The following is a 26,282-nucleotide window of genomic DNA, read 5'->3' on the forward strand; positions in this document are numbered from 1 at the left end:
CGTACGATTCCTTGCTCACACCCCAAGGCAGGTTGTTGGCTGATGCCCGTGATCCTCCCGTTTCTCTCTCTCTCTGATTCCAGCCCGTTATCTCTCTCTTCCCTCCCCTCTCCAAGCTGCCATTTCCTCCTGTTAGCCTCCACATTGGATCTGTTGCCCATGGAGGTTTCCTAGACTGGATTGGAGTTCCTCGGAGCTGATCTGGAGCTGGATTGAAGTTGTTTGAAGCTGGTTTGAGTTCTCTTGTCACTATCCCTTTCATGTGATTGCATTTGGTGATTTTTGGAAGCTTGTTGTGGCTCCATTTGTTGTTTGGAGCTTCCTCCGGACCTTACAGGCTTAAGTAGACACTCGGATACAGAGGGTGTGCCTGGGAGAGTGCCCGAGGGGCAGTGTGTTGCATTTTGGAAACCTTGAGGCTGCTTGAGCATTTTGGAAAGTGTATGGATGCCTGGTCATTAACAGTTGGTTACAGTCTTTGTGGAATGCTTGGATACTTTTATAGTTGGTCATGGACAAATGGTGAATGCCTTAGCTTTGCCTTGGCACTTGAGTACTAGTGTGTGCACTAGGATGGATTGTAGGTTATAGCCAAGGTTTGGCTTGGACAGTGGAATTGACCGTGGGGCAGAGCACAAGGTTGAGCCCTTGTTGTATGTACCAATTTCATTCCTAAATAAATAAATAAATACCGGAAGGGGCCCCAAGTGTTTGGCGCCAGTGTGGTGTCTTGTACTTGGTTTCATTGAGTAGGGACACTCTAGCCTCCATCCAGTTATTTCTCAAATTGTTTCTAAGTGGTGGTGTTTAAAGTTAAGTGGTTGGAAATGATGCAAGGAGACTGTGAATAATGAATATGCAATGTAAGTTATGGTCTATTGCCCTTTAGGAAACTGAAGGCTGGTTACAGTATGTACTTGATGTTATTAATTTATGCCTTTATAGCATGCGGTGGGGAGAGAATCTGCTCTTCATATGTCTCATGTAATGTGAGATTGGAAGGAATGGGCCTTCTTCGAAGGCAGAAGGGAAAGTGTGGGTGCTTATTCAAATCTCGGATGCAGATTGCTGGAAGGTGATTATGGACAAGGTGTGCTAAAGCCAGAAGAGTACTTGCTTGAGAGATGGCTCTTTTGTTGCGGACCTTGCAAAGGAAGGACGGGTTGAAACAGATGGTGAGAGCATGGGGCCTGGAAGACTCCAGGTTGTTCACTCATTACGAGGGGGAAAACTGAAAGATCGTGGCATTTGGATTGCTCGAGCTCGAAGGCGAGAACGTGATTGAAGGTGAGGTGCCATCTGGTGCTACCATTGATGGACCTATGTACCAGGATGGTTTGCTTGTGCAGGACTAGACGTGGAAGAGTAGGAGCCATTGGTTGAAAAGCCAGGAACCGGAATTGACACCGAATTGTTCTAGAGGGTTCCATCATGGGAGCTGCTGGGGCAATGTCATCGACGTGTTGGCATTGTGCCGAGATGTATCGGTGAGAGGGTGTGTTCGAAAAGTCACCTCCCCATCTGTAAGCCCCCAAATGAGGAGAGTGTGGGGGAGGGAGACCTAGGGCAACATGTGCCCAAAAAAGAGACACATGGGCAGGATAATGACTGCCATGTGGGCAGGGATCAGAGATAAAAGGCACCAACATGGAAAGGCATGTGGGCAGGCTGTGTGCTTCCAACAAAGCGTTGATCAGTGGCACAATTTTGGGCAGGTCAAGGGCCTGCAGGAGGGCCTGGCAGCAGCATCCAAAGGGCAATCCATATGGCCCAGCACACAGCCCCAAAATAGGGGGGCATGGAGGGCTCCAGACACAACAACTTATAGGCAGCTGCTGGGTCAGTTTTAGGGCCTGTTCCAGTCGGCCAATAAGGGGCAGGCTGGTCGGGTATTTTGGGGCCCCTAGAGACTTATAAATGGGCCCCCTTGGAGGGGCATTCATTTATCACATGCAGCAGCAGTTGAGGATCAGACAGGAGCAGTAGGAAGCCCTCCCTTGGACCTTCACACAGGAGGAGGAGGAGGCTGACATAGGGCTGTAGACTGAGTTCAAACTGCCAGCCACCTAGGCTGGTTTCTGGACAGCAAGGTGGAAAGGATCTGGATGAAGAGTCTACACACGCTCAAGGTGGAGCACGCGGGATCAAGTTCTAGAGATATCCGGCAGATAGTAGAAGTACATGGTGGTAAGATCAAAGGACCAGGCTCTAGTGGGACTTTGGATCTCTCTGTTTTGTATTGTGTCCATAGCTTTGGATGGAAATATATCCTTTTGGTAGCTCCTATATCTGGCTGGATCATTGTCAATTTATGAGTCTGCACATCTATTTGAAGCAAAAGTTAAGAAGTTTGAGATTCCACACCCCACACACACTGTGTGAGCTCTTGGGCTATTCTATCAGTCTTCTACTGTGCGTACCCTCTGTTGGTTGATTTCTAACACACACTTGAGGTGATTGTAAGCATATTTTAAGGATTGCTTTATCCCTGTTAGGTAGCAGTGCCTACTATGCACGGAGTAGATATTTTAACCTTGTGAGGTTAAGTGGCATGATCCATAGGGTGAAACATTCTAAATGCATATTTTTTTTGAAGCATTTTACATACAAGCTGTGGGAGATAGATGTTACAGTCTACAGAGTCTTGCAGTGGATTTCATGTGTGGATGCCGAATCATTTGAAAAATTGCACATAAGCGAGAAGAATAGGGTGGAATATATTTGAAATTATCACAAGGCATCCATGGTGCTTTAGACGGAATATACTATTTTATGAGTGGTATTCGTAGGGCATTATGTTTGTATACTTGATAATGAATCGCTAGAGAGTTTTCAAATCAAGAGGAACTAAGGGGAATCATGAGGCAGTTGGGGGGATTTGTAATGATCTTGGGGCAAGAGAAGAAGTTCATGCACAGCAATGACTTTTTGTTTGGTTGCAAGTGCTGCTAGTTTTGTGTCTTGCTCGAGGCCATTTGGTGGTTGCAAGAGGAGTCCATATGTGTGAATTTTTGTTTAGTTGCAAGGGCATTATGTTTGTGTACGTGGAAATGAATTGCTAGAGAGTCCTTTTGCAAATCAAGAGGAACTAAGGGGAATCATAAGACAGTTGTAGGGCTTTGTTTATGCGCAGCGGTGACTTTTTGTTTGGTTGCAACTGCTGCTAGTTTTTGTTTGGTTGCAACTGCTGCTAGTTTTGTGTCTTGCTCGAGGCCATTTGGTGGTTGTTGACAATGAATTTTTGTTAGTTGCAAGGGATGCAAGTGTGATTTCTTTTCTCGAGACTACCAAGAGACAGGACTTTACTCCGCAATGTTGTCTTAGTCTATCCCCTTTGAGCAGAAAGCAAAAATTTAGCTTGCACTCAGGTGAAGTCATGCCATTCCTCATTGTATATACACAATGAAGCGATATGCCTGATGCCAATGGGCCTCATAGTGCACAGTGTTGAGTCTCATAAGCACATGGATTATTTAGGTGCTGGTGAGAATATGTACTCTGCTTTGCAGAAGGTTTTTTCTTCTGTGCTCAGTTTCCTTGCAATACCGTTTTGGATTTGACTTTTAACATATTCTGTGCTTATTTCATGTAGATAAATATCCAAAGGTATATCTGCGATAGAGAAGTTGTTGTTCTGCATATGTAATATTGCTATCATCTTTTCTGAGGGTTACAATAGCTGTCGGCTCTTAATATTATTTACCTGAATCTTGTTTGCAAGATATGACAGATAAGGAGGGCTTTTTTTTGGGCCATTTGGGTTATGGTGCTTGTTTAAGTGTATATTGGACATTCTAAAGTCTTTAATCTAGCTTCAAGCAACCATGCTGACAGAATCAAACCCTAACATTTGGTTCTGGCAGTTGTCTGTGTAGGGGCTTCAAAATATGCCACATTTGTGCATCCGAAGGAGGAGCAAAGGAAGCACAGGTCAGAACAGGAAACAGGGATTGGTGGTTCCCCTTCTACAGGTCACGTTCTCTTTCAGAATATAATAATTTCCTCTTGCAATGTCAAACGGCCAACACAACGTTCAAGTGGAAGGATCCAGAAATATCTCTTTACCGCATTCCAATAGTGCCACTTCAGAATCAAAAACCTGTAAAGGTCGGTGGAGGTTGAGAGCTTCAAAAGGTGCTCAGCAGAATGGCTTTACTGAGTCTCAGAATGGTCATGATCATAAAGTTGAAGTCCATAATGAAAGTCTGGATTTACTGGGAGAGGTTATCTTGACTGGTCGGCTTGCTCCTGAGAAAAAGAAATCTAGAGCAAATACTGAAGGGGTTGATGTTGCAGCCAAGCTTACAGCAAAGGAATTTGTATGGGCAACCGAGTCTTTGAATTTGGAAGATACAGTGGCGGTGAGTTAGTGTTTGCATGTAGAAGTCTTATGCAAGTCCTCCCCATCTAACTATGGATGTTGCTGTAGTTTAGTTATTGTTTTGTTGAGCTTTTGTAATATACACACCATACGTGCACGTGTGAATTTCTCCCCCTAAAAAACACACGCATGCACATCCCCCCGCAATGGGAAGTGTCTTGTAAGATTTAAGAACACTAAGCTGCTCCATGAGGTCTCTCTGCTTAAGTGAAGACAATCAACGATTCAACTGCTACAGTCCTGTTAAGTTGCATCTGCCGTACATAGAAAGCTTTGTTTGAAGCAGGCTTTGGTGGGCACTGAGTTTCTACATAGATCAATGGAAAAGGTTTGGTTGTAATTGAAGCTGTCATTGTGAACTATTTTTGGATCCCGTTCTAGAATTCTCCAGCCGATTTTATTGGAAATGAGGAATTTGTAAGCTTTGAAGCTTACTGCCATAAGAAGCAATTTTTCTGTCTTCTTTAGGGATAACGACAAAGAGCATCTGTTTCTGATTTTTCTCTTGCTTTAGTATAGATAGACATGGGTATTTGTTTGTACACGTGCACATGCACGCATCTTGCCCGTGAGATGGAGACGTATGGCATTCATGTCAGACCTTGTTGGATAGCAAGTTTGGGTTGATATTTGTATGCTTGTGACAAACCCTAATGCAGATTTTGAAGTTGCCAACTTCGGGGGACTTTAGCTTTTAGAACCTTGGCCCCCCTCTTGTGAAAAATGTGTGCCAATGTATTGTGAAGTATCAAAATGCTTTAGATTCTTTCATGGATCCGTGTCATTACATAGTTTGATGATGATTGTTAATTTTGCTGACTTCTCTCCCAAGTGCTATCTTGTTCGTTTTGCTACTTGCTCAAAATTTACATGGCCACACCATCCTTCTATACTTGCATGGCAGGAGTTATGCTTATGAATCTATTTGGGGACTTGTGAAGTCAAGGCTTTGTATAAATGTTGGGATACCGAGTTTTGGAAGTGAGTCAAGATGCGTGTGTTTGAGTGGATTTTGGATGGCATTAAGGACGAGGATGGACACACACTTACACACAGATTGAAATACTGTGTATGAAAATGTGCTGGCAAATCTGAGACTTCAGTTGAATAAAGGTCAAAAGTAGGCTAAGTGAGGAGGGGCGAGGCATATCAGCAGTTCAATGTTTGCGATAGATGCCTGGCAGTCATTTTGTTATCCTTTGTTGACTTCTCTCCCAAGTGCTACACAAGATGCACAAAATCTCGACTGCCACAGCATCCTTCTATACTTGCATGGCAGAAACCATGCTAATGATTCTATTTGGGGACTCCTGAAGTCAAGGCTTTGGACCTGTTCTAAAGGTTGGGATACCAAGTTTGGGAATTCAGTCAAGAGGATCAAAACTTATAGGAAGATCTGGGAGGAGCTGTCTTAACATGGAGTGATTATTTGTATGATGCTTTGACAGCGCGGCCATGAATAAATTGCCAAGTCCGTTTTTGGCAGATCTACTAGGTCCTCCTGATTATTGAGTTCCTGCCCCCCGTCCTCCTAGGTACCCCTTTCTATGGAGTGGCATTAAGGGCATGGGCGGCACACACTTACACACAGATTGAAATACTGTGTATAAAAATGTGCTGGTAAATCTCGGACTTAATTTGAATAATGGTAGCAGGGGCGAGCCCTGTTAGCAGTTCGGGTGTTTGGGATACACGTCGTATAGTCATTTTAAACCTAATTAATATTTTTCCTTTCTTGGACTTGTTATCTCTTATGCATATGCTCTATGCACATTCTTCTTCTTACTACCCGTCATTTCCAGACTCCACAGAGTGTGATCACTAAGTTTTTCCAGTCGGATAGCACGGACCAGCAGTCCAAAGGAGACGGTGTAGCTGAAGTCTGGAACAGGGGGCAGGACAAACCTGTGAGAGTGTTGATGCACATATGAGGCTTGGCAAATATTCCTGTCGGAGGTCAACATCTCCTGATGTCACCTTGTGAGTGAGGGCCTTGCTTGTGGGTGTGCCTGCCCTGTGTGAGGCTACATTGAGTGAGGGCCTGTGTTGCGGGTGTGCCTGCCCTTGTGAGGGTAGTCTAGGGTAGGGCTGCCAGTAGGGTTGCGTGGCCATCCTGGGTCCCTTGCTGTGATTCAGGGCAGAGGCGCATCTTGCTGGCTGTCTGGGGGGCCTCTGTGGCCACCCGTGTGCTGCAGCCCCACCTCCATGATCCTTGTGCAGGCAGAGGTGGTCCGACCTGCTGGTCGGCCACCTAGGTCTGCTTGGTCGGGTGCATGAGCAGGAGGAGCAGCCCCTTTTATGGCTGGTTGCAGCCCCCTAGGAGGGCATGATGCAGGAGGCCTGGTCAGCCTGGTTAGGCAGGGGCATAGCCCATGCATGGGGCTGAGGGGCAGCCCTTTATAGGGCAGACTGCCAGCCCTTATAGAGAGCAGAGGGGGGTCGGTCCCCCAGGAGCTGAGTTGGCCCCTAGTCAGTTGGGGTCAGCCCAAGCCTACAGCCGACTGGAGGTGGTGAGGGGCTATATATATGCCCCCGCTCACTCCTTGTTCTTCATCTCAGTGTTGAGGTTGTTCAGCAGTTTTGTCCAGCTCTTGAGCAGCCTGTTGTGCAGAGGTTTTCCCCAGCAGTAGAGCCTGAGATCACTTGCAGTTCTCTCTTGTTTCTCTCTCTCCCTCTTAGTGTTTTGTGTGTGAGGGTTGCTCTCTCTCTCTCTCTCTCTCTCTCTCTCTCTCTCTCTCCTCCACTTCTGTCCAGATCCGCTGCACTTCTCACACTTCCCTCCATGTTCTCCAGACTTGGGGCAAAGCTGATGGATGTGACAGTGGCACTTCTTTGACGGAGAGCCACGGCTAGGAGACCATAAGAGACCATGCAGACTGACTGAGGTTAGCGCTCTATTATGGGTTTCATGCCGCCGTAGCACCGACCACCACCACGGCCTCTCTTTGACGAGACCCTCATCCATTCTCAGCTGCCCGGTGGACTTGGTTCCTCACAGAGCATATAGAGGACCACCACCGACTTGGGCGCAAATGCCCGCTTAGAGGCTCCACCCATTCAGCTCACTGTATCTGGCCTTTTCAGTCTCATAGACCCTTCATTCATTCGAAGACTCTACTAAACTTTATTTCTTTCTTTCTTCCTTCTTCCTCACCCCTCTCTCTTAGCTGCTCCTTTTCCTCCTCCCTCCTCTTTATTTGTTTCTATTTTCTCTGATCATTACGTTTGTATGATACCAATTTGGGTCTATGTGCTTTTCTCATTATCACCTCTTCATCTCAACTTGGTCTATATCCATCTCTCTCAGCATCTTATGTTTTTGAAAACACCTCTCTTAAGCACGTGTCTCTAGACTAGACACCATAGAAGCCCAATGACCTTGCATCAAGCACCAAATATGAACACAAGCCATCTAATGTGAGGATACATCTCACTTCAGCATGTGCACACAAGTAGATAGAAAGTGCATATAGATTTGGAGTAATGACACTCAGATGTACATTATAAAGGAACATATGTAATGTAGAATCCAATTACAAAACTTATACAATCATGTACCAACACCTACCTACAGCATACAGTTGCTGAGGCATGGCACCAAAACTGGCTCCATATGCTGAACCCCTTGCACCATTTGTGGCTCTTCTACTAGTATGGATCTGCCGCTCAGACATGCCTCTGAAGGATGCTCAAATATGTTGCAAGCTGACTGTTGTCCTTGGGGCCTTTATATAGGGGAAGAACCCCTTTGGACTGGCCGACCGGCATCCACTCTCACATTTATTGAAGAACATAGTTGGCAATGTTTGCATTAGTGGCAATCATTGAGCTAGCATCAACCTTTATTTAGGTGAACATTGAGGAGACATTGTTAGTTGATGGTGGCCACCATTTAGGTGAACATTGGTGGCAACCTCTCAAGAAGAGTGATGGGGGAGTGCTTTGAGCATCCCCCCTCCTTAATGCCATGAGGAGCTAGTTCACTAGCCCAAAATGGCTCAGGCTATTGCAATATGCATGAGGCTATGGAAGTAATGGATGATTTACCTGCACTCGAAGGTTTTCAAGTTTCAACATACTAACAAAGAAACTTGTTTCATTGAAAGTGGACGTCTGAAAAGTTCCAAAGTATAGACTTTGCTATGTAACCTGAACTTTCTATCTCAAGTTTTAAGCTGCAAGCGTACCATTTTACATGTTTAAGACTCTTTTAGACTGTACTCTTGCATTTATGATATATAATACTTATACGAGAGCATATGTTTATATGGAGTTTATGGTTTTCAATCTTATGATTGTCTATCATGAGATTGAAACTGCACTATGTGTTGTTTTTTTAGAGGATGATTTTGGGCATGTTCCAGGATTCATCTAGATATATATAATACTTATACGGATACCTGAAAGTACGGATACGTGAAAAGAAGCTTTGGGTTTTCAAAACCTAGGCCCTATTGTTTAAACGTTTTGGAACAGCAAAACGTTTCAAGCTTTGAATCATTTTTGGTGACTATGGAATTTTTCAAAAGACCCCTATTTGCACCTCAAATGTATAGAGCAATATACATTATGCAGAAGCAATTAAATTAATCTCTCATATACAATCCCCCATGGGCTGATTCAAGGGCTTGGTAGGGCCCTTGCTGAGTGCTATCCTAAGAAACTCAAAAATTAGAACTCAAAACTGTCAGAGAATGGGAGGTGTGACCAACTATGGTCCTAGTGCTTTGGTAGTCCTTCGAAAGGATATGAAGATATCTTGTATTTGCCTCTATCGGGTTGGCTCTCGCTGTTGTAGGGGGTGTGGCTTCTGTGATCTTTGTATCTGCTGGGCCATCTCAAGAGTAGTTTTGGCTTCTGAGTCTCAGCGTCTCATTTGTGAGATATATGGCTTAGCTTAGCATATCACTCAGCAAGGGCCTTAGCGCGCCCTTCAGCTCTTTGTTGCTTTGCTGTACTTTGTCCCATAGGCCCCTGAGGCCTCCTGAGGGCGTTAATATATCTCTCTTTTTCTTTCTACTTTCTAAGTTCAGTTCATGTGTGTGGTTTGCTCTGTGTGTGTGTGTGTGTGTGTGTGTCTCTCTCTCTCTCTCTCTCTCTCTCCCCCCCTTTCTGTCCCCATCCGCTGCACTTCTACCATGGTTGGCTTGAGACCGAAGGCATGGAGGGAGTGCTGAGCAAGCAAACTGAGAGGAGTTTTAAGGCTGCAGTTCGGAGGTGTTTGTGAGGAGTGTGCAGAGGTGTGGACCGTATGGGTGTTGACGAAGGTGTGTCTCTGAAGGGTGTTTTCAGATTCGAAAGGAGCAGTTCTTGAGGCTCGCGATAGCGAAGTTATGAAGGTACTTAGGCTTCGAACCTCGTCAACATCTTCTTCAGCCCTCTCCTCTCCTTTTCTGTCACTCCCCTTCTCTACCTTCTTTCCCATCCACTCTTTCTTCTAGTTCGATTCCCTCTCCACTCCGACATGTCCTTGGCTGAGATGGTGGAGAGCAAGGAAAAAAATTTGGTTTTGCCCATTTTCCAGATCGACCGTCAATTATATGGCCTCAATTACGGTGTTTGGCGGGTCATGATGGACTTTGTGCTATAGTCGTATGATCTGGCAAACTTCATATTGGTGGGAGTTGACAGGCCTGATCCCCTTGGGTCCCAACCTTGGGATCCTGCAATAGCCGTGTGACCGTGTTAATGCAAGGGTAAGGGCGGTAATATTTCTCAATTGGTGATTAATCACGTGAAGCATATGACGGTGGCCAAATGCATTTGGGAACATTTGGCGTCCTTGTACAATCGAACCTCTTCCATGAAGAGGGTCTCTTTGGAAGTCCAGATGAGATTGTTGGATCCCAAGAAGTCTTTATCGATGCGGGAGCACATCAACAAGTTACAGGAACTTCAGCAAGAGATCCTCTAGGCATGGAAGCAGATATCTTTCGAGGACATGGCCATAACATTGCTGTCCCAACTATTTTCTCAGTACGCTGCATTGGATTTGTCCATGATAACGAGTGGAAGGATGAATACGTTGATCTAGGAGGAGCTGGTCCCGATGGTGCTCGACTAGGAGGAGAGATTTGTAGATCGTACCTATGATAGTCAGCCCGAGGCTTTGGCAGCTGAGCAGAAAGGAAGGAAGAAGCTGACATTTGAGGAACATGAAGCACTCAAGGCCTCACTGACATGTAACCAGTGTGGCTAGAGAGGTCACTATTGGTGGTAGTGTCCTTAGAGGTATGAGGAGGGGACCAACAGAAGGAAGGTTCTATAGCCGTCATATCGACTGTTCCAGCCTTGTAGTAGCACGAGGCAAGATGCAATAGGCTTTCTAGATCCAGATGGAGGATTGCTTACTTGTTTGTGGCTGCGGTACTTCCTAGACAGGTGCAGAAGCGAAGGAGTCTTTGATTGAGGCAAGCTTTCAGGCAGGACCTCGAGCCACGAGGACTTGTTCCTGCTGACTCAAGTGGTAGCATGTGACCAGTGTATATTTTGTTTGGACGTCCTAGCCTGTAGGATCCAGAGGGGGTTTCCTTGTGTCTTGCTGAAGCTATTGAGCTGCTGGAGATTCGGATGGGTTAGTGATTGCCAATGCGGGACTCCAGACACCGCAGATTGATCCTTGTGAGCTGGTGGATGCCCATTGTTTCTGGAGCACCCAGGCTCATCGATCTGGGGGCAGTGCACTAGTTTGGATCTGAGAGGGGGCTTCAGAGGGGGCTTTATAGCTCTCAGATACAGGTGCCCGTGCAGGGAATCAGACCTTGCACTGACGGCAGTATCGGTTTGATTGTTTACCAGTTGGACCAATTGGATCATTGTACTAGTACCGGACAAGAGCAGTATACCTAGCACTTGTGGCCTGGGAGCAACAGTACCAGGTTTCCAATGATTGTGCTGAGACGGTTCGTTCCAAGAGGGGGGTTTTTGGACAGAACCTTTGGTGGTCTTTAGTGACAGAGCATCACATGATGGATTCCTTTAGTTGTTCTAGCGGCACACCCAGCTCCCCGGCGATCATATTCCATCCACAGGAGCTGAGAGTGGGTGTTGGATTTCAACATCTCTTGAGGTCGCATGGTAGAGAGAGAGGGTCTTGCTTGTGGGTGTGCCCGCCTCGTGATAGGTTAGCTTAGGTTGAGTGAGGGCCTTTGTTGTGGGTGTGCTGGCCCCTTGTGAGGTTAGGGTAGGGCAGACCTGCCCACTGTGGGGGCCCCACCTTGGGGTCCATCTGGGCCTGTTGGTTGCCACATGTCAGCCCCTGCTCAGGCGCATATTGCTGGGCAGTGTTGGGGGCCTGCGTGGCTGCCCCTGCTGGAGAGCTGGCCCTGTGGAGGCCTTTTGTATGCTGAGGTGGGTCAACCTGATGGTCGGCCACCTTGTCTTGCTGGTCGGCCTGTTGGCAGGAGGGGACAGCCCCCTTTCATGGCTGTGTGGCAGTCAATACCAGGCAGGAGGAGGTCGACTTAGTAGAGCCCTCAGCCGGGGTGTTTGGGGCAGGGAGTGAGCCCTCCATATGGCTGGCAAGTATCCTCTTTATAAGGCTGAGGGGGTCGGCCCCTAGGAGCTGCTGAGTGGGCCCAAAGGCAGGGGCGGAGAGCCCTTTTCTAGGGCTGTGTGCCAGCCCCCATAGGGCTGTAGAGGGGGTCTGTAACCAAGTTGTTGTCTAACATGTGTCTGTCCAGGCTTTGCCTGCCCACCAGTCCTTGTGTAGATCTGAGCTTGCTGTGCTTCTATCAATTCCTCCTTTCTCAGGTTCTCTTTGCACGATTTAAGAATTGCCTGGCCATTTTCAGAAAATCAACCTCTAGAGTCTGTCTTCTCTTCAATCTAGCCAGTATCACTCTTTTCCTGATTGCCTTAAGAAGGATTTTATTTCTTTCTATTGCTCTCACCCACTTGTCCAAAACGTTAGCAATCGCCCCAGAAGCAGCATGCCAAGTTCTGTCTATCTTCTCCTGTACATAGGAAGAAGAAGGGATTGGCCTTAAACCAAGATTGGACTTTCCCACCCACCCCCCGGTCCAATCTCATCATAATCGGGTTGTGATCTGAGAAACATAGAGAAGATCAGGCCCTGCAATTGCAGAGAAGAGAATCTTCAACCATTCCTTTAGACATCATATGTACCATTTTCTCTTGTTGTCAATCTGGATTAATTGCCACCTGAGCTTATCTTTCCCAACCTTTACCTCTTGTAGAGCTAAAAACTCTGGTATAATCTCCATTCTTCTCAACCACCTTTCGAGAATGGTTGGCCTAAGGTGATTCGTTAAGCCCTATACATTAATACTGAGAAAAGTGATTTGATCCTGTGGAGTGTGCTGCATAATTACTGATTGTTTTTATTCCTCTTCTTCTTAAATTGTACTAGACTTTGAATGAGGAGAAACAACAAAGCCCCTGGTTGTCCTCCTTTTCGTAGTCTCTAAATTGGTAGCATCTTTCAGGCCCGCGTCTTGGGCAAAGTGGTCCTAGCTTGTTGGCTCTTTTGCCCTGGTGGGATGGTTCTCTTTTCTTGACAATCTTGAAGGGCGGGCCCTCATTCTCAATGCTGGTCTTGTCAGCTTTAAGAGGTTGCTCTTCAAAGCTTTGAGTGTGCTTCTGGGCATTTTTGGCGTTTTGCTGGAACTCCGGTTGGGCTCACTGAAGGTTCCCTCCACCTTCCTGGACCCAAGCATTTCTCCCAGGCGCAGCCGTGTTACTTCCCTCTAAGGTGCCACTGAGTTCTGCAAGAAATTATTTGAACAGCTTCAGCTTCTTTGGTTTTGTTTTTTAAGTCTTTCTCCTCAAGGTGAAAGGTGGATCCAGGGAAAGAGACGAACCAGGCACATCCTCTTCTTCCCATCCAGGCATCCAATGTCAATCCTGTCTGCCGATGGGACTTGCGCATGAGTGGCAGGCACAATAGATCCATTGGCTGGATTTGCATCCTGCAGCTTTTCACTAGCAGTCTTCTCAAGTTTAGAGATAGTAGCGGTGGCGGCAGCCCTTATTGCTAGAGGAAGCCATTGTCTGTCCCGATGTACTACTGCAATTACAATGATGTTTTTACCAACTAGATCTAAGTAATTTTTGCTAAACTGGCTAATATGGTTTGATCTTGTGCTGACATTTGAAATTTAAAAGGGTCAGATATTCAAGCATAATGTCACAATGGTGATTGGCACAGCAAGGGCTGTGACGTTTTTACCAACTAGATCTAGCTAATTTTTGCTAAACTGGCTAATATGGTTTGATCTTGTGCTGACATTTGAAATTTAAAAGGGTCAGATATTCAAGCATAATGTCACAATGGTGATTGGCACATCAAGGGCTAAGTTTGACACAGTAAAATTTACGGGGCCTTCTATTCATCAGGAGATCCTCCAGGCCGGGAAGCGGATGTCAACTGAGGACATGGCCATAACTCTCCTGTCCCAGTTATCTTCTCAGTATGGGGCCTTCTATTCATCCTTGATCACCAGTGATAGGGTGAATAAGTTGACCTAGGAGGAATTGGCCCCCATGGTGCTTGGTCAGGAGTGGTGCTTCGTTGATCGTACCTATGACAGTCAGGCTGAGGCTTTGACAGCTGATCAGAAAGGCAGGAAGCAGTTGACAGCTGAGGAACGAGCAGCTCTCAATGCATCCTCTACGTGTAACCGATGTGGCCAGAAAGGTCATTATTGGTGTTAGTGCCCCCAACGGAATGCAGAGGGGTCCAGTAGCCAGGTGGCCAATAGTGTGAGTACTGCGACCACGTATACTCCAGCCTTTTAGTAGCACTTGGCACGCGCTGCCAGCACGCTTTCTGGATCTAGATGGAGGATTGCTTGCTTGTTAGTGGTAGCAAGACCAGTCGATCAGGCGCTTCGAGCAGGGAGTCATGTGTCAAGGCAGGCTTTCAGGCATGACCTCAAGCCATGAGGAGTTGTTCCCGATGACTCAGGTGGCAATATGTTACCAGTTTGTCTTTTTTATTTGGCCGTTATGAGGCAGCGGATCCAGAGGGGGTCTCCTAGTGTTCTGCTGCAGCTATTGTCTGATGCTGCAAGAGATCCGGATGGGTCAGTAGATTGCCAGTGTGGGAACTCAGACACCGTTGATTGATCCTTGTGAGCTGTTATATGCCCGTTGCGATTGGAGCACTGAAGTTCATTGATGTGGTGACAGTGTACTAGTTTGGACTTGAGAGGGGGCTATCTAGCTCTAAGACAGAGGTGCCCATGTAGGGAAGCAGACCTTGCACCGGAGGCAGTATGGAATGGATTATTGTTCCGGGATCCTCTGTTGGAGTCATGTATCAGTACCAGCAGTTGGATTGTTGTACCAGATGACCCAGTGTACTATTACCAGACCAGAGGAGTGTACCTAGCACCTGTGGCCTGGGAGCAACAGTTCCAGGTTTCCAGTGATCGTGCTGAGGCAGTTCGTGCCACGAGGGGGCCTCTTCGACAGTACTTGTGGCGGTCTTCAGCAGTGGAGCATCACACGACGGATTCCTCCAGTTGTTCTAGCGGCACACCCAACTCCTTGGCGTCTCTATTCCATCTAGGAGCTGAGAGGGGGTGTTAGAGGTCAACATCTCTTGATGTCACGTAGAGAGAGAGCCTTGTTTGTGGGTGTGTCGGCCTAGTGAGTGAGGCTAGGGTAGATGAGTGAGGGCCAGTGTTGTGGGTGTGCCCGCCCCTCTTGTGAGGCTTAGGTAGAGTAGAGTTTGGCAGGATGCTTAGTGCGGGAAGGATTGCTGGCCATGTGGGGGCTGTTCAGGGCCTTCCTGAGGCCTGTTTTGCTGCCATGTGGCAGCCCCTTTTGAGGCGCCCCAGGTGGGCTTTTGTAGGGGCCAGTTCCTTTCTGAGGTGCCCTAGGTGGGCTTTTGTAGGGGCCTGTTTGGCCACCCTTTTGGGGCAGATAGTCCGACCTGCTGGTCGGCTATCTAGCAGAGGTGGGATGACCTCTTGGTCGGCCACCTAGGCTAGAGCACAGCCCCTTATAGGGTTGGTGGAGGCCAGCTTGTAGAGGGCCTGTTATAGGCGCCATGAGGAGCAGATGGCCATGGGCTCAGTCGGCCATCTATGGCCTGTTGGGTCGGCCTTCTAGGGCCTTGCTGGCCGGTTTGTGGAGGCTGGGGCTGACCGTATATATAGGGCCCCCTCCCCTCATTTGTTAGCACTGCTCTCTTTAGAGGGCAGGCTATTGCAGCGGTTTAGGTTCCCGTGGAATTCGGGATGGTTGCGATTCCTCTTGAGTTCTCTCAAGTTGTGTGGCATCCATGCAGCTGGCCTTCCCTATGCCCTTGCCCGCCCTCTCCAATCCTTCCTCCCCCTTTGCCTCCTCCCTCCACCCTTGGCATGGCTCCTGCTGCTGCTGCCGGAGCTTTTCCGCACCATTTTCTCCCTGATGCCAAACGTCGTGATCCCGTGTCTACATTTCTTGAACTAGTGGTGCGGAGGGATGCCAAGCGTGCTGATCAAATTGTTGTGGGAGCTTTCTCTTCCCAGCCCCTTGATGAATATGATGACCAACATGACTGTAGCATGCGCCTTTGACCTTGTGATGACCTCATGAGGCGTGACATCGACTGTGATGACTGCGACGACGACCACAGATATCCTCCTTATGGGGCAGTGCTATCGAGCACGTATTGTGCCCTCTTGTTTTCATCACTTCAGTGTGGAGCCTGGCAGAGGTGCATTTCTGCTGTTTGAGGTGCCTTAAGTACATTCTGTGCTTCTTCAAAGATGGCTCTTAACTCTTAAAAGTTTCCAGAGTTTTAGTCATCACCTAGCAGACTTGATGATTCAGATTCTACTATACGTGGATGACATAGTCCTCTTGTCATCTTCGGCAGAGGGACTAAAGAGACATCTAGATGCGCTAGAGGCGTCGAGAGAGAGACCTGATGGTTAACCTTGGGAAGACCAAGGTCATGATCTTCAATACCTCTTACACAGTGCTCCACCGACATAGCTTTATATACCAAAGTCAGCCAGTGGAGATTGTGCAGTCCTACACATATTTGGGAGCAGTTTTCACAGGGCTAGTCTTCACAATGACCCATGCAGCCAGAGCATGACTTACACGAGGGCACGGTGCTTTGGCCCGACTAGAGTGACAGTGCTTCCAGGCGTACATCCAGGATCCACTGACAAAGTGTTGGCTTTTCGACACTCTAGTGAGGCCGACTGCCATGTATGCGGCGCCTTTTTGGGGGTGTGATATTTCAGTAGTAGAATGGAGGAGATTTGAGCGGCTACAGGTGATTATGGGCTCTAGGATGATTCGGAGTAAGCCCTCGGTCCCCCATCAGATAGTACAAGCAGAGTTTGCCATGACCCCCCTCCAGATTGATGCCATTTTTCAGACAGTGACTTTTCTCCACAGAGTTTGGGGCCTACCTCGCGAGAGACTTCCGAGGCTGGCACTAGTGTCCTCCATACGACTAGCAGAGAGTGGGGTAGGTACAGCATGGTTTGCACGCATCACCGCATGGTTTGCCAGTCACAGCATTCAGATGGATCGGCTTCCCCCGTTTCAGTATAGCATGGATTCACCGCTCGAGTTGATCCCACGAGATGAGATTAACTGCATCATACGGTTAGATCCACACATCTTGCACTTGGGGAGGGGACTAGGGTTCCCCACCAAGACCCAGCTTTACTATGACTACTTTCTGAGAGTATCGGAGGATGGGCTCATCATCAAACCTCAGTATCTCGAGGACAGAGGAGTCCCACACGCACTGAGGATTGGCATCAGATAGATGCGGGTCTCGTTCCATCAGCGAAGGATCGAGGCAGGGAGAGCTGCACGCATACCCAGAGAGCAGCGGACTTGCAGGTTGTGCACGATGGGGGCTGTCGAGACAGAGCAGCACTTTCTATGTGTCTGTCCAGCCTACTATGAGGTCCGAGGGCGCTACCATTGCCTTTTTCAGGAGGGGCACAGATTTGGCCCACTCTCACGACTGATCCACTTCCAGGACGAGGTCTCTGTATTGGGCTCTACCTGATGCAGATGCGATGACACAGGGACACACTACTACGACATATCAGAGAGCAACAAGATGGGACCACCGCACCACAGGGTCATGAGGTAGACCGAGCGTAGAGACAGGTCACGGATTTGTATGCATTTGACTCAGCTCCAAGGCACTTTGGGATAGAGGAGGAGGAGCTAGCCGACATGAGAGAGATATGGATCGGTGGAGAGAGCCGACACAGCATTGCTAGGAGAGGGACACAGAGACCATACACCGTGTGACAGGCGACCAAAGCACACACGATCGAGGTTCGACCTATTTCAGCTCTCCTTAGGGGAGACCGAGGCGAGGTGTCACCCTTGACATAGCCCATCGGATCCAGAGATCGAGGAGACCACGCCCTCCACCACCACGGGAGACATCTCGATAGATGCAGATACGTGAGCTCTTTGCATCTCATTAGGGAGCCACCATGGAGCCTGGATACATGGAGTAGGTTCATGCACTTGGGACTCTAGCTCTGAGCACTTGATATTTTTTCATGCCACCCTCATGCTATTTTACTACTTTTTTGCTATTTTGTACTAGTATAGCATTTTAGTACTCAGCAAGGGCCTTAGTGAGCCCTTTGCCCCGGCCCACAGTGGTCTTTATGAGTTATTTGATTCCGTACTTTGTCCCATAGGCCCGTGAGGCCTCTTGTGGACGTTAATCTCTCTCTCTCTCTCTCTCTCTCTCTCTCTCCCTCCCCCCCCCCCCCCCCCCCCCCCCGTTCATTTCCGCTGCAATTCTCACATGGTATCAGAGCCATGGTTGGTTTGAGACCCGAGGATCGGAGGGAGTGTTGAGCCAACACACAGAGAGGAGGATTAGGGTGCTGTTTGGAGGTGCGAGGAGTGGACTGTTTGGGTGACCAGCGAAGGGGGACTTTGAAGGGTGTTTTCAGATTAGAGAGGAGGTGTTCCTGCGGGACGGAAAGCAAGGCGGTGAAGGTACACTGGGCTGGCAGGCCCTTCATCTTCGTCTTCAGCCTTCTCCTTTTTTCAACCCTCAGTTCCCTTCTATCCCATCCACTTTCTCTTTCAGCTCATTGTCCTCTTCCCTTAGACACGACGACTTTGTTCGAGATGGTAGAGAACAAGACTAGAATTCCAGTGTTGGCCACGTTCCCAATTGACCGATAGTTGGATGGGCTCAATTATAGCATCTGGCGGGTAATGACGGAGTCTGTGTCATATGACATGGCAGATTTCGTCTTGATAGGTGTTGCTCGACAAGATCCCCTTTTGAAGGACCTTGGCATCCTGGAGGAGCAGGAGGCCGAGACCCTATCTCAACTCTGGGACCGTGTCAATGCCAGGGTAAGAATTTAATTTCTTAACTGTACTTCTCAGGTGATTAATCACGTGAAGCACATGACAGTGGGAAAAAGTATATGGGGGCATTTGGCGTCCATGTATAACCGAACCTCTCCCATGAAGAGGGTTTCACTAGAGGTCCAGATGAGGTTGTTGGATCCCAAGAAGTCTTCATCGATGCGGGACCACATCAACAAGTTATAGGAACTTCCTACAGGTCGGGAAGCAGATTTCAACAGAGGACATGGCCATAACTCTCCTATTCGAATTATCCTCTCAGTACAGGGCCTTCTTTTAATCCTTGATCACCAGTGGTAGGAAGAATGAGTTGACCTGGGAGGAATTGGTCCCCATGGTGCTTGATCAAGAGGGGGCTTCGTTGATCGTACATATTACACTCAGCATGAGGCTTGGACAGCTGATCAGAAAGGCAGAAAGCAGTTGACAGCTGAGGAATGAGAAGCTCTCAAGGTGCATCCCATACGTGTTACCGATGTGGCCAGAAAGGTCATTATTGGTGTTAGTGTCCCCAACGGAATGCAGAGGGGTCCAGTAACTAGGTGGCCAATAGTGTTGAGTATTGTGACCACCTATACTTCAGCCTTTTAGTAACACTTGGCACGCACTGCCAGCACGCTTTCTGGATCCAGATGGAGGATTGCTTGCTTGTTTGTGGTAGTCGGAGTTGTCGATCAAGTACTCTGAGCAGGGAGTCATGTATCGAGTCATGCTTTCAGGCATGACCTCAAGCCACGAGGAGTTGTTCTCGCTGACTCAGGTGGCAATATGTTACCGGTTTTTCTTTTTTGTTTGGACGTTATGACCTGGCGGATCCAGAGGGGTTCTCCTAGTGTTCTGCTGCAGCTATTGTCTGTTGCTGCAAGAGCTCTTGGAGCACAGAAGTTCGTTGATCTGGCGACAGTGTACCAGTTTGGACTTGAGAAAGAAAGAAAAGAAAGAAAGAAAGTTTATTGAAGTCTTCGGAAGACCGATGGGTCTATGAGACTGTGAAAATCCTGATACAATGAGCTGTGGTAGTGGAGCTACTAAATGAGCGTCCGTACCAATGCAAAATGCAAAAAATGCAGAATGGCAGTACTAAGTCGTAAGTACAACATAGTCATGTCGATGGTCGACTATATATCAATCTCAGCATCATCCCCAGCAACAGGATGGATGAGGCAGTGGAGAGGGGGCTTCAATGGGGGCTATCTAGCTCTGAGATATAGGTGCCCTTGTAGGGAAGCGGACCTTGCACCGGAGGCAGTTTCGAATGGATTATTGTTCCGGGATCCTCTGTTGGAGTCATGTACCAGTATCGGCAGTTGGATTGTTGTACCAGATGACCCAGTGTACTATTACCAGACCAGAGGAGTGTACCTAGCACCTGTGGCATGGGAGCAACAGCTCCAGGTTTCTAGTGATCGTGCTGAGGCGGTTTGTGCCACGAGGGGGCTTCTTCGACAATACCTGTGGCGGTCTTCAGCAGTGAGCATCACACGATGGATTCCGCTAGTTGTTCCAGCGGCACACCCAACTCCTTGACGTCTCTGTTCCATCTAGGAGCTAAGAGGGGGTGTTGGAGGTCAACATCTCCTGATGTCACCTAGAGAGAGGGCCTTGTTTGTGGGTGTGCCGGCCTAGTGAGTGAGGCTAGGGTAGATGAGTGAGGGCCAGTGTTGTGGGTGTGCTTGCCCCTCTTTTGAGGCTTAGATAGGGGAGGGTTTGGCAGGATGCTCAGTGCGGGAGGGCTTGCCAGCCATGTGGGGGCTGTTCAAGACCTTCCTGAGGCCTGTTTCGCTGTTGCGTGAGGCAGTATGGGCTAATGCCTTGACAGTGGTCTCTCTCCGAGTACAAGCAGGTGTGGGAGATGCCTTTCACTGATATGAGGAGCTTTTCGAGACCCTCAAGGCCCTCCCTCCTCAGAAGTGTCATGGGGAGGATGGATTGACACCATCCTTCTTTAGGTGCTTATGGGAGTAAATAATCAAGAGAATTGTCATCTGTGATCTTGGTGTGGGATGGGGGAATGTTGGTGGATGGCATCTTCATCTACTATGTCGCAGAAATAAAACTATGGCACCACCATCTACTATGTTGGTGGATGGCACCTTCATCTACTGTGATCTTGGTGTGGGATGGGGAAATGTTGGTGGATGGCACCTTCATCTACTATGTAATCTACCTGGACAAGGTTCAATAAAACTCTGCTTGCCCCATTGGTCAACCACTCTAATCCTTTGCTACCATAAATAATCAAGAGAATTGTCATCTGTGATCTTGGTGTGGGATGGGGGAATGTTGGTGGATGGCACCTTCATCTACTATGTCGCAGAAATAGGGTCAGATTGCCACGAAGTGTGGGCACTCTCAGTGGGCTTCTAATCTAGGAAAACTGCCCTTGCTAGCACCCAGAAGGATCCTCATCTACATGGTATAGTTCCTCCCACGAGGTCCGTGGGATGGATGCATCAGCATTCTTAATTATGTGCCTGCTCCTCTTAATTGTAAGAGTCTCTTGGGTCGATCCTCCGTAGGTAGCTCTACCAGCTTGATTTGAGACCCTCGAATTGGAATGGGCCATTGTCCCATTTCGTCTAGCCAATTTTTGCCTTTTAGTATGTGACCTTGGGGTGCTAAATGAGTTGATGTGGCACAAACTCAACCATGCATAGGGATGTTGTTTGAAAGAGAAGTAGGTTTGGGGAGGATGTGAAGATGGGTTACAGTGAACTAGGGGTGGAATCAGCTAGAAGGGCGATTGGGTTGTAGGGATGTCATTTGAAGATGGATTAAATAACAGTGGTGATGTGATTTGAGCGATGATCACTTTTCCAATTGACGATCTGTTGAGCAGCATTAGCTCCAATACGAAGATGATCTTTGTTTTTATCATGAGAGGTGTAAATGTTCTTTATTCATGACCAAGGGTCTTAAATCTTGCCTGTCAGAGAATTATGGAAACTCAGCACTTCTGTCCATAAAATTCCTGCAGCAGGGGCTGGCCCTTAAGTCTGGGTAAAATTGTCTATAGTTTGAATGCGTGCGTTCTACTATCTTTATGATACAAAGTTTGGGAATAAACTTGGCTTTGCGTTTCTATAACACTCTTTCTGGGTTTGCATAAAGGCTAATAGTCCTGGTTTTAAATAATCATTTGCTGTTTATTTTCCGCAACTGCAAACTACTGTGAACTTTGTTGGTTTGAATTCCTTTCCACCAGGGATCCCATAAGCTTTATTATCAATTGTTTGGCAGGTTTCATATAGTGATGGCACCCGTCGATTTACTGTACATTCCTTTCCCTTTATAAAGGCAAGCTGGCCATGCTCTAAGGCACGCCACAAAAGGAAGGATACACATTTCTTGGCTCCAAATCCAGAGGAGGCTTTGAAATGGGTTTGTGCTTTTGCTTCTCAAAGATGTTTTGTCAATTGTTCACCACACCCTCTGTCGTCATCAAAAAGGCAGGGTTCCATAATTGATGCAAGAGATTCACCACCAGGAGTGCCAGCAAGCTGTCAACCTGGACGTTCCATGCTTGTTGTCCTCAATCCTCGCTCTGGACGTGGACGTGCTCGCAAAATTTATGACTCAAAAGTGGAACCTATATTGAAGGTGTGTTGTATCTGAGAGCCTGTATTGAACTTCACTATTGACTATTGTTGATTCTCCTTTTTGAAATGCACTTCTGTCGATGAAAAGTTTTAGGTGACCAGCCACTTGAATAGACACTTTGCACATGAACATGTAGGCACACATGTGTTTAATAAGTAGGCTAATTTATCTGTTGAAGTGATGATGTGAGCATTGTGGTCATCATGGGATGTGTAAGCCTAAGGAGTCAGTGGGATAACTCAGAATCTCACTCTATAGTCGAAGGAGATTTTGGGATTTGTTTCTCTGATTGAGGTGCTTCATCTCATAGTGCAACATTTTTAGACAAATTACTTCGCAAGCAAGGCATCCTATAGTAGGAGATCTGGACCTTCTTAATCTACAGCTGCATTGTCAACGATGGCATCCTGCTTCCTGATTCAATATTACATGAGAAAATTGCCTGGGCTAAAATCTTATCACACTTTTGGGTCAGAATCAGTACTCTCAGTATCATGGCGCTTTCATCTTGCCTGGAACTGTTCTGATGAACTTAATGTTGGGGTAAAGGCACATTGCCAACCCTTCATTAAAAGATAGGACACCTATGACTGTCTTAAGACAGTCATAGGGTAAACCTAATCCTAATAAAACACAAGTGAGTTTGTGGTGTGGCTCATCATTCTTCACACCCGCACTAGAGTGTCACTCTCTCTTACTCTCACTCTCTTGCTCTCTTTCACTACTCTTCCCCTCTCAACTGGTATCAGAGCCTCCTCTCCCTAGCCTCCTCTCCCCGGCCTACCCTTTCCGTACGGACGTACAGACAGAGCCGTACGGCCGTACGTCGTCCGTACGGTTGTACGGACGGACCTGGCGCGGCCATACCTGCGCAGGACGACGAATAGTACGGGCGCGGCAGATCAGTGCGCACGGCGCAGCAAATTAGGGCGACGGTGAAGGCGCGGGCTACAGGGCGACAGCGCGGGCACGGGCGTCGTCGGGTTGCGGCTGTACAGCAGCTGCTGTACGCAGCAGTGCGAAGCTGCATCAGGCAGCTGCATAGCTGCGCAGCGGCGCAGCTGCTTCGAGGCAGCCGTACGGACTGCCGTACAACGGTACGGCGACTCACCTGCAGTCCTTCACCCACCTGCAGGACTCGTTTGTCTTTTGCTGCAAAGACTCGTTTTTTTTTTGGGGGAAGCGTGCCTGCTGCAGGGACAGAAGTACAGCAGGTACTCTGCAGGGACAGAAGTACAGCAGGTACTCTGCAGGGACAGAAGTACAGCAGGTACTCTGCAGGTACTGAAAAGTACATCAGACACACATTTTTTGTTGGAAGAGGAATAGTGCTGAAGCACTCTGTTTTGTGCATGTACGCGCAGTACATGAAGCATTTCTGATACATTCCTGAAGCATTTCAGCTGTATACTGTGCATTTGTTGAGGTACAGCAGATACTCTCGTGTCACTCACGCTTGAGGTGACTTGTACCACAGTGGTGGTGTTTGCGCAATTACTTGTCTTTCAGGAAGGTCAGATGCTTGTTTTGCAGAAGCTTCTATGCATTTACTGAGTGCAATTCTCAGTTTTGGGTGACCATTTCAAAGGGCTTTTGCCTGGATGTGTTTGCAGTATATGCCTTGAGGCAGTGTGTAGCCAGGGAGCACACATTTGCTTTGTTTCCGCAGTGCATTTGGTGACATTTGTTGCAGGTCACATTCTTTGTACGCACTTTGAAAATCTCAGTTGAGCCACGCTTGGTCAGGGCGCATCGAGTTTACTCGGTCCCTAACTGCCCATCGTTGACAGTGCTCAAAAGATTTTCTTCTTGGTGTTTGTACTTTGTGATTTGTGTTGTTACTGAGTACACAGGGGCAGTCTATGCATTGCACATTGTCAGGTACAAGTGTCAGAGAGATTTTCATATTGCATGCTACCTCAGTGTTGAGGTGTTCTCCACTTGATTCAGGTGTCAGATCAAGGGGCTTTTGCCCAGACTTTGTTTGATAGCACTTGGGTTACCGACAGAGATCTTCAGATGCATTTTCTCCCCTTGGTATAAGGGTGATTGCTTGGGATTTATCCCATTTACTGTTGCAGGTTTTGTGACAGGCTGAAGGGTCATTTACTGTTTTTTGGGTGTTTGTCAAGTGGTTTCTGCAATTTAACTCAGTGCAATACCTCATCTGAGGTGGGAGAAGTGATCAGTACAGTCAGTACAGCAGTGTTTACAGCAGTGTTGGTGGTTTTGTCAGATGATTATGCACTGTTAAGCACTTGTTGAGCAGCTGCAGCAGTCTGAAATTACTGTTTTTATGCCTCTTTGAGCTCAGAACAGTGTGTCAGAAGGTACAGTATTTGCAGGGTCATTTACTGTTTTGCTGCAGATTTTACTGACAGTAAAAACAGCACCATTGAGAGTGCTTCTGGCTCTTGAATAGAGCAGGTTTTTTCTGAGAAATCAGAATTTTTATTCAGTCTTTTTACTTCCAGGGAGTCAGGTACTTTCCTCATCTGATATGGCATCAGGGGGAGGTGATTCTTCAATTCTGAACATAAAGAAACTGGAAGGAGCACACAACTATGCATTATGGGCAGAACAGTGCTTGAATGTACTTCTGTTAAAGAAGATTGCTAAGCCCATAAGGGTGAAGGGTGTCAAGCCATCTGACATGGCAGCTGATGACTGGGAAGAGCTTGATTTGTCCGCGAGGGCAGCTATCATGCTCACTATTTCAGACACTCTTGTGTTCAATGTACAGGCTGAAAAGACCTCTTATGGTCTATGGCAAAGACTAGAAGAATTGTATGCCCAAAAGAGCTCAGCCAGTAAGGTTTATTGGCTGAAGAAGCTGGTCGATCTTCGCATGAAGGAAGGTACAGCTATGACCTCACACTTGAGTGAGTTCAATGCTATCTTTACACAGCTGATTGCACAGGGGTTGAACCTTGATGAGGAGTTCAAGGCTACTTTCTTGCTGTGTACCCTCCCCGAGAGTTGGGACACTTTCAAGACCACCCTGTCAAACTCGAATGCCACTCTTATTTATGCTGATGTAGAGAGCTCTCTCCTTATGGAGGAGATGAGCAGGAAGAATAATGCGGGCAGCAAGTCTTCAAATGCTTTGCAGGTACAGGACAGAGGCAGGACTCAGCAGAAGGGGAGATCTGCTAGTAAGTCCAAATCCCGCAGTCAGTCCCGTGGCAAAAAGGACATTGAATGCTTTTATTGTGGCAAGAAGGGACATGTGAAGTCCAAGTGCTTCAAGTTCATACGGGATCAGAAAGCCAAGAAGGCTGAAACAAAGGATGCAGGAAATGCAAGCAAAGGCAAAGGCAAGGCCAAGGCAGATGACTTGGATGCAGTGAATGTTGCAGCAGAGGACAGTGACAGTGACATACATGATGTTTTATGCTCTTCTGCTGTAATAGCACATGCTTTGGTTATTGATGGCCATGACATGCACACCTGGCTCTTGGATTCAGGTGCCTCTTTTCATGTTACTCCTCATAGGGAGTGGTTTACTTCCTACACAGGTACTCATGGAGTTGTTCATCTTGGGAACAACTATGCATGTCAGATTGCAGGGATTGGCAGTATACAGATAGTATTTCCTGATGGACGGTCATTTATGCTTGATGGTGTTCGCCATGTGCCGCAAATCAAGAAAAATCTGATTAGCACTGGCTTATTGGATGACAGTGGTTACCACACCACATTTGGGGATTCCAAATGGGTGATTACTGATGGCCAGACTGTAGTGGCTGAGGGTTTTAAGAGTGATACCTTGTACCCTCTTTATGTTTCCAGTGTGGGTAATCATGTTGTTGCCATAACCGAGCTGCCAAAGGTTTCATTGTGGCATAGCCGGTTGGGACACATGTCTGTTAAAGGAATGCAAGAACTGTCACGTTTGGGTTATCTGCCGCCTCTCTCTTTTTCAGATTTGCCTACTTGTGATCATTGTATTTTTGGCAAGCAC

The 26,282-nt window shown here is 47.5% G+C and overlaps 1 protein-coding gene across 1 annotated transcript in view; it reads left to right on the forward strand.

Annotated features, from left to right (window-relative positions):
* The window catches only part of LCBK1 (long-chain base (LCB) kinase 1), a 129,257-nt gene that overhangs the window by 14,878 nt on the left and 88,097 nt on the right, over window positions 1-26,282 (forward strand). Inside the window, exons 2-3 of the mRNA XM_087391379.1 lie at window positions 3,864-4,361; window positions 21,959-22,318. Of these exons, the coding sequence (XP_087247505.1) occupies window positions 4,011-4,361; window positions 21,959-22,318 (711 nt within the window). The 5' untranslated portion in view covers window positions 3,864-4,010. The remainder of the gene's footprint in view (window positions 1-3,863; window positions 4,362-21,958; window positions 22,319-26,282) is intronic.

Source organism: Dipteris shenzhenensis, chromosome 20, assembly GCF_047967505.1.
Source record: "Dipteris shenzhenensis isolate YYH24624 ecotype China chromosome 20, Dip_SZ_1.0, whole genome shotgun sequence".
In the NCBI taxonomy this organism is placed as follows: Eukaryota; Viridiplantae; Streptophyta; class Polypodiopsida; order Gleicheniales; family Dipteridaceae; genus Dipteris; species Dipteris shenzhenensis.